This window comes from Astatotilapia calliptera, chromosome 7 (genome assembly GCF_900246225.1).
Source record: "Astatotilapia calliptera chromosome 7, fAstCal1.2, whole genome shotgun sequence".
In the NCBI taxonomy this organism is placed as follows: Eukaryota; Metazoa; Chordata; class Actinopteri; order Cichliformes; family Cichlidae; genus Astatotilapia; species Astatotilapia calliptera.
The window spans coordinates 25714622-25723273 of NC_039308.1; the positions used below are offsets into that span (position 1 = coordinate 25714622).

General features: G+C 40.6%; 1 protein-coding gene across 2 annotated transcripts in view; it reads right to left on the minus strand.

Moving 5' to 3' along the window:
- LOC113025861 (transmembrane protein 132D-like) overlaps nucleotides 1-8268 on the minus strand; it is a 41114-nt gene extending 32846 nt beyond the window's left edge. For both annotated transcript variants that reach the window (XM_026174064.1, XM_026174063.1), the window contains exons 1-2: nucleotides 7767-8268; nucleotides 3915-4842 (exon numbers count right to left, since the gene is read on the minus strand). In XM_026174064.1, coding sequence (XP_026029849.1) covers nucleotides 3915-4842; nucleotides 7767-7830 — 992 coding nt within the window. In that variant the 5' untranslated portion in view covers nucleotides 7831-8268. The remainder of the gene's footprint in view (nucleotides 1-3914; nucleotides 4843-7766) is intronic.
- Nucleotides 8269-8652: the final 384 nt, after the last annotated feature.

An 8652-nucleotide genomic window follows, 5' to 3' on the forward strand; every position in this document is an offset into this window, starting at 1 on the left:
AAAATGAAACAAAAGGCAGACAAGATCCAAAGAAGAGCTTTGAATGTCCTTCAAGAGGCCTTGAGAACTATCCTGAAGACTCCTTAAAGAAGTTACAAGAAAGCTTTCCTAAGAGAGAGTTCAGGCTGTGTTGAAGAAAAAAGATGGTCGCAAACTATAAAGAAATAACGAGTGACTCAAGGTTTTTGCAGAGTACTGTTCTGTTCACGATTTGATTTGTAAATTATGGCCCCATGCAGAGTAAAATAAATGGTAAACCTTTGTATGGCATGGCCAGACATTTGTGAAGCAGACAGATTCAAATTTCAAGGATTCAGCAAGGTGCCAGCAATGTTCAAAGTGAAATTCAGCCCACGAGCATATAGAGAGCAACAGATAGACTGTGGTTGTGACAGAATGTCTGTTCTTCAAGAAAATATCGAGGTAAACACATTGAAAATACCATTAAAACCTCCTTCACCTGCTTCGTCTTTAAGGAAGCCAGATCAACATTTTCATTATGTCAACTCCAAAATACTCTTCCTGCCATCAGTTTAAGACGTGCAAGGCTTAAGCATTTATTAGAAGAAGTGACATGGAGTGAAAACCTGTTATTTTACAACAAACAGTCCATCTCTTTTAACAGCCTGTTGTTATTTCGGCTCCAAATCAGATTTCAAACAGTTGAAGAACAATATGACAGGATGACTGGAGCAGATTCCTGCTAGAATAAGGGTCAGCAGAAAAGTGCGTGGCATTAGGCTTAGCACACTGACACACACATCCAAATACACACACTTAAAAATACAGATTTGTAATCAAAGAGCGACCAGACAGATCAATAACCCCTGAGACTGAGGTCAGTGTTAGAGTGGTTTCAAAGGCAAAATACAGTAGGCAAGAATTAAGGGCACATTTAAACACACACTCAGGCACCCACACACATATTGTTCTGCTGAAAATTCAATGCGTGCCAGATAAAGACTTGCACAGAAATTACTATCTGAAGCAAAACTCTTATGCCAAAGGCACATGTTTTCATTTGTGATTTTAATTAATGTTTGAAAAACAATAAATGCAGATACTGACTCAGTCGGGCAGATCAGAATACAAATTTTAAAATAATGAAACAATTTTTGAGGATGTTTGTCTTTCATTTCCCTTAAATCTTAATTTGCTGCCTTTTTAAGGCATAATAATTTGTCATTGTGATCATAGTTTAGAAAAAAGTCAAACTGTGTTTTAGTTAGGGGAAATTACAGCCAAGGATAAATGTATTCTTTTGCTATATGCAGTGAATCATTTTCTTGCTGCTTGCCCAGCTCAGCATCACAGTGACAACAGCACCTGATGACCACCCTTCCCAGGGGTGCAAACCACTTCAACTGGCTCCTATTGAGTGTGGAGAGGCAGTAACTCAACGTCAGGATCTTCCTGGATCACTGCGCTTCTTGTTCACAGGCAGACACAGGCTTCCCTGCAGAGAAACCTCATTTCAGCCACTTTTATCCCCACGCTTTGTCTTTGTCACTCACTACCCAGAGTTCACAACCACAGGTGGGGGACAGAGCGGATATCGACCTTTAAACTGAGCAACTCTTCACCCCTGGTTTACCAAACTTCATCTCTTTGTTTAAAGCTGCGAAAGTTGCAAAGCTCTTGCCTCTTTTGTTTTTTTAGGCATTCGGGTAACCTAAAATTATTTTTTGCTGCAAAAGTGGCCTCTGTGAACAGACTGTTTTATGTCTCTGTACTGTTTTTTTAAAAGCTGCCTGTGGTTAACAGGTGGAAAACCACACACACGCACAAAGAAACCCAAAACAAAACATACACATAATCAGTCCTGGCAGCCCAGATCATCTCTACCCGAAAAGGTTAACCTCTTAATTCACTTTCAATCAGGGGCACAGATTATCTGGCCTAACTCTGCTGGAGTGGACTCAATCTTGGGCCAAAGAGCGAAGTAGAGCTGGGATTTCTCCCAGGAGGAATCAATCACTTTGCCAAGCTCCTCAGAGCTAGCCTTCACTTGGACTCAGCTGCTGCACTCAGTCCCCTCTTCTTGTCCAATCTCATTCTGGATGTGGCAGCAGGTCATAAATACACAGACCAAAATCACTGACCTGACTAGAGGAATGTCATTGGTTCGGTCAGTGAGTATGAATTTGGGGAATTTCAGGTGAAGGGGCTGTAAATCCTCGCAAATAGTCAAAACAAGAGCAGATGTTAGAGGGTCAGCGTCTCTCTGCCAAATCTTATTCACGTAATTTCAACAATGCAAGCAGAGGTGCATTCAGGTCAGTGGGATTCTGCATTTGCGTGTGTGCGTGGAGGCATGTTTGTGTTTGTGAATGCTGCCTGATATCTGAGAAGAGCACTGGGAATGACACACAGCCACAGGGTAACAGTGTGCCCTATGGATTAATATGCACATCTTAATATTTCTCTCCACTTGCTTGTATCCTGCAGCAGATTACTACGCTGTTGTTATGACGACAGCACAATATCACTAAATCGTGGGATTAGAAAGAAATTTGTCTTGCATTTCAAAGAAAATCATTAATCAGACCACAGGCTGGAAACACAAACCTCAGTGCAATGGCTTTACTATTGACTGATGCAAAGTGTTCTGATAAAAATAAATAGTTTTACTCCACCAAGTGATGTGCATTTTAAAAAAAACAAACAAAAAAAACAGCAGGGGAAAAAGTCTGTAAAGTCAGCTGTGAGTTTCTACGTGTTGCAGAGCTATATTTATATTAAATTCACTTTTAGCCAATGGGGCCTTTTAGATTTTAGTTATTTGTCTTTCTGCTCCATTTATTAGATGCATTATTTATGAAGTCAAGTAACCAGAGAACCCTGTTGACATGTTGCGATATGAAAATCAGTGAATCATTTACCAATTACTTTCTTGTTTATGGAAGAGTGCGCCCCGTAAGTCCTCCACTAACTGATAAGTTGACATAGACAAGATACAACATGTCAGTAATTTGTGAAACCGGTGAATGTGGCTGGCAAGACAAGTCCTGCTGGCGCTCAAGCATTTAACTGCAAGGCATTGATGGTGAGGCCCATTAGTGTTCAAGTGCCTTAAGTAACAGTTTAAATGCATGGAGCTAATCCTTCATGAATACGCTTCAATATGCCGTACGACCTGATGATTCCAGTTGGTTCCAGTGTCTTTTCATGCTTCGCATGTTTCATTGCAACAATGAATTTTTATGTAATTCAACCTAAACTATTTTCCCTTCCATCCTCAGCAAGACTGGAGAGTAATTACAGTGTTTTCCTTTCTCCGTTTCATTTCCTAAATGTCACTTTAAGCACAAGAAGAAGGGAGCTGGAAAGGCTTTGCTGTTTAATTTTCATAAAAGGGATCCAGATCATCAGAATTGCATGGGTTCGTCCACTTCCCTGCCTGTTTTTAATAAAGTTTGTGACACCTAAACAAACAGAACTAAAAACATACATTCAGGTCTCTCCTTGGCTGGAGGAATAATGAAAATCATAAAAAGGTTGTTACTCTCCGAGTCTGCATATCTTGAGTAATTAAGTCTAAGGCTTTTAACTTCATAAAAGAACTAAACTAAAATATCATTTTTTGTAAATTTCTTCACTTTACTTACCTTCAGCAACTCAGACATCTGCAGTCACGACTTACAGTATCAGAACTATACTAACAGATTTGACAATCAAAAGAGACTCATCGCAGTTTCTTGTAAGGACTTTTAGATCATGAGGACTGTAAGAAACTTTAGAATATAGTCGACCCACATGATCTTTGTGAATTTAATACTGTTGAATAAATCAGTAAGTAATGTGTGCAAGAGCTGACTTTAAAAACTAAAAATGCTTTCAGTCTGGCGAGAAGTCATTACTCAAGACCAAATAGCTCAACAGACAAGAACAGCATAACATAGAATATCTCTCACCTCAGTGTGAAACTTTCCAAGGTGGACGTACTAGCAAGAAAGACATAGAACGTTGCGACATCACCAGACTTGAGGGGCTTTGAAGAAGTCTGGATCACCACAGCGCCTCCCAGCCTCAGCCGAAGAAAGGTGGGATTCCCTGGTGGACTTTTGAGCAGGCTGACACTTCCTACCCTCCTCATTGGTGTCCCTGATCCACCAGTGTCTCTGCCTCGTCCCACTCCTACTCGTTGCAGGCTATCCTGTGGGGTGCACTGGCCAGTCTGGTCCCGCCGACTCTGGAAGTAGACTTCCACAAGGTTCCCCTGAAGTCCCTTAATGCCTTCAGTGCTTTCTGCTTCCCTGCTAGAGCTTCCTGATCTACTGGCTGAGCTGAACCAGGAGGGTTCTGGCTTAAGCTGTGCCACACAAAAGCCGCCAGGAGACACCAGACAAGCCCCACGAACTTCTCTGGTCTCCCAGAAGGCATAAGCCGTGACACAGTGAGCTCCATCCTTAGCCTTAGCTCCATCATTTTTCCTCCCATTATCTTCTAGAGAGCCCATTGTTTCTTGCCAAGCAGTGATATTGCTTTCTGTGGGCATGTGGAAAAGAATCTTAACTACTGGGGATGAGGAACGAACCTGGCGGCTCAAAATGACTGGCAGTATCTTGCGCCCACTGAGGAGCAAATCTAAAGGAATAGAGGCATCTAGAGTCAGGGGGCCAAATGAAGCATTGACAGATGGCTGGAGAAGCCCAGCACCAGGTCCAGTGATGAGAAAAGTCTGAGTCTGAGCTTTCAGGCTAGAGTTCCCAGATGGCTGTGGACTGTCCTGTCTCACAAACACGTGGTCCACATTGAGGACCTGAAACTTGATGGTGGGATAAACTGGAGATGGAGTGGTGAATGTCCCAGTGTCTTTAGCCACTCTTGGAATCTCAGCACCTGTGAAATGATGAGTTTGGGGAATTAGGACTTTAGAGAAATTAGGTAGAAATTTTCCATATATATGCTTTAACTCCAAGGTTCAGTTTTAGGTTTCAAATCTACCGACAAGCACAGTTACTGCTCACAAAGCTAGTTTGCTACTGTAACTGCAAACAGGATGACAGGAGGATGAAGGGTTGAAAAGAGATCAGAGTTGGAGAAGCAAAGCAAAGGGTCGATGCCATGAGGTTCAGGTAGGCGCCAAAAGGACAGAGTCAGGATCACGACACTGATGATGACAGTTGGCTGTCTTGGCGAGCAAGACTCAAAACAATTAAATGACTTCATTTAGCAAACATGGTTTATTTCTGAATATAGTTCCTGCATCAAAAAGAGAAAAGAAAAAAAAAAACAGCCTTTTAATTTTCTTTCACTGAATTTTCGTTCTCCCTTACTTTTCCTGAATACACGATTCACGTTTCCTAAAGCAAAACACTGTGCGGCTTGAAAAAGGAAAGACAAACAGGGTAATTCTTATTGCATATCATACGACCAGATGGTAACAATTCCAGTAGGCATACAAGTTGCTGATTAAATTTTCAGCCAGATTAACCATGGCATGTGGCTTTATTACAGAGAATTATACACATCACTATAACATTCAAGCTCTAAAACACGAGGAAATTAGGTCTGCGTCATTTCTGTCCTGCAACGGATATTCTATTCTCTGCTATTCACTACATCTATCCGAGCCAGTAAAGGAAATGTGGCATCCGAGTGCTAAAAAGCCTGTCTGGTAACTTCTGTGGGATGACTGTTTGTCCAGATAGAACGCCGTATATGACAGATCACTCTTCCCGCTGCCAGAGACACTTGGTAATTTGCCCTCCTCCATGCTGAAGTGCTCAAAGATTAATACGAATTTTTGAATATGACTTTCCCTTACCTCACAAAAAAAAAAAAACTTTTAGAAAAGAAAATATTCCTCTCCTTCAGACGCATTAGAAGTGGTATATTATTGTTTTCTGATTCCAAACCATATTTCATGAATAAATTTATATTTAAATTAGATTACTTGCTGAATGGAAAAGAAAATCAGATGTCAGGGTGGATATTAAACAAAGACACACAAGAAAAGTGTCTTATAGATCCCAGAGATCAGACTAATGATGTAAGGAATTTCACATGCAGGCCAATATAAAAGTTTTAGTTCTACATTATTAGTTTGTGTCTGCAGGTTTGAGATAAAACAAAAGCACACCAATGCTCATTTGCCATTTCCAGCTATTCTCTCTGTCTGGGACTAATAATTATTTAATTTAGCTGACAGTGCACTGTACACTTAGAATTCACTGTTAGGGTGTACAATCAATGTTGTTAATCATGTTAGTCTGTGAACAGACATTTGAAGATCTATGAATTGATTTCTTTTTGCATTTGGTGCACACATTTCAGCTAATTAGATTTTGATGCTGATTCACTTCTGAGGTTGCTGAATTAGTACTCAAACTGTTACAACCCGACTATAGTGCAAAGATTTTATACAATGCAATTAAAAAAAAATCTAACAAAAAAATCATAAATGTTGGCTTTGGCGGCAGCTGTGTTTGCTCTCCAGTTTAAGAACCATCTACTTTATTTTACCATCATTATTCTGCTCAAACCAGCACGGGAGAAAAGCTCGAATCTTATCCTTCTTTTTAAATCTAAAAATAGGATAATTGTTCATTATGAAGGGACTTATGCCCATACTGTCGCAAGATTATAAATGCAGCTTGTTTAAATATCTCCTGTGAAACTTAATGCAATTAATGGAAGCATAAAACATAAAGACAGAAATAATCCACAGTATTTCTTAGCTGTAGCCTCAGAATTATCCCGCTGCTCATGAAAACTGCTGCTTAACAGAATAATGTATTGATCAGAAAGTAATCTGGTCAGACCTGGCAGGATCCCTTTAAGTATATAAACCAGAGATATTACAGAAAAAAATTACACATGTGGCAATTTTGAACAACTGGCAGTTATAACTCAGAGAGGCTCACAGACACATTAGACAGCAGACTGTGACTGGACTAAAAGATAAGGCTGTCATGCATATTCATGGTGATCAAGCAGGGAAGATATCAAAGGCTGAACCCTATCACTTAGACACGCAGTCAGAACACAGCCGAGTTCCACAGTTGCAGACATGCAGCAGTCACACATGCATGTGTGATGGAAAAAAATGCACCCACAGATAGCATGGGTAGATATAAACCCAGGCAATCTCAAACAGTAGTCTTTCGCATACTGTCGGTATCACAGAGGGACAGACTGCTTTCTGTGGCTCCCAATGCAGGTTATCTTTAAACAACCAGAGAAACAGCTGTGCAACCTCAGCTTCAGGCCACTTTAATCCCACAGATGAGGCTTCCTGATGCACACTGGAGAGCATGCTGTCACTTTCATTTAGACTGAGGGATAACAAAATGGGCTTAGGCCATGGATGGTAACCACAGAACTACAAAAATATGAAACACAACTTTATATCTTTATGAGCCAGTCAAATACAAAAAAATAATCATGACAAGCAAATATGACAACTCCATAGCAATTTTGGGGCCTGCTTAAATTTTGTGCTGATAAAAGCCAAAAGGAAACAAAAGTATATTGGATGTGCGTAATAAACTACAGCAGAGTCATTTAATATGCCCAGTGTGTATGTGCTTGCACTATCAAAGTATATACAAGAGTATAAAATAGCTACACATTTTATCTTCATTACTCGTCTCTTGTAAACACAGCTGAAGCCTCTGAGCTAGTTCCAACCCAGTTGTTTTCATATTTAAAGCTTTCCATTTACGCGTTATTTGCGTCTCATCCAGCAGACCACTTCAAACCAATGCATTAATAAAAGCTGAAACTGATCATCGTTCATCAAAAGCAATCATAAATCTCACCTTCAAAAGCTGTTAAAACCGCCACCGCGACAACCGGAAACAGAAAACGAAGGGAAAACATCATTTTAGTGAAGTTGCAGGTTTTGGTCTCCAGTACGCACGGAGGTAAGTTTTGGTGACTGCACGCACACGGTAGGAAAACAGCGCTGGAAACAAAGCATTACATTGCAGAGTGTCTTGGTTCCTCTGAATGTAGAGGCTCAACTAGGAAAAAAATAGTTTTAAATGTACTTCCCTGTCCTCTAAGTGATGACAGTTTTTCCCCCCCCCTCCGACATCAGTGCTCTAGCTGGCACTGTGGGACAGCATCAGACACGGCTCTTACCATGATAGAAATCAGTAAACATGTGCCGCGGGGCAGATTAACTAGACCCACGTGGGTATAATCGGAAGGGCCGCAGGCAAATTAAATGCATACAAGGTCGGGGATCAGTGATTTCTACATGCGCATTTTAGTTTTGATTGAACAAATTAAGGATGGATAGAGACCTTCTTGAATTGAGCATATAATAATCATAGATTTCTACAACTCACTTGTGGATGAGGGGGGGGAAAGTAACTGAGTAAATGATTTTTTCTTACTTAGTCGTACATGTGCACGGTACTTTCAGACGGCCTTTAAGGGTGGCATTGCTTGACTTTTGGTCTTGAGTGGAGAAAAGAAAACTGTAGGGCGTTTTTTTGCCAGCTGTCAGCTTTATGTTCTCACTCATAGACAGCGTTACACATTACTTGGAGCGTAGGAAGGAGGATACAGTCACAAACGCTTCGTGATGTCACAGCACACATACACTTGGTACAAAGCATCAGCAGTCACTCAAATTAACTCTAGTTTTTTAGGCCCATAAGTCCCTGTTAAACAAACGTATCGTTTATTTTTTTACAA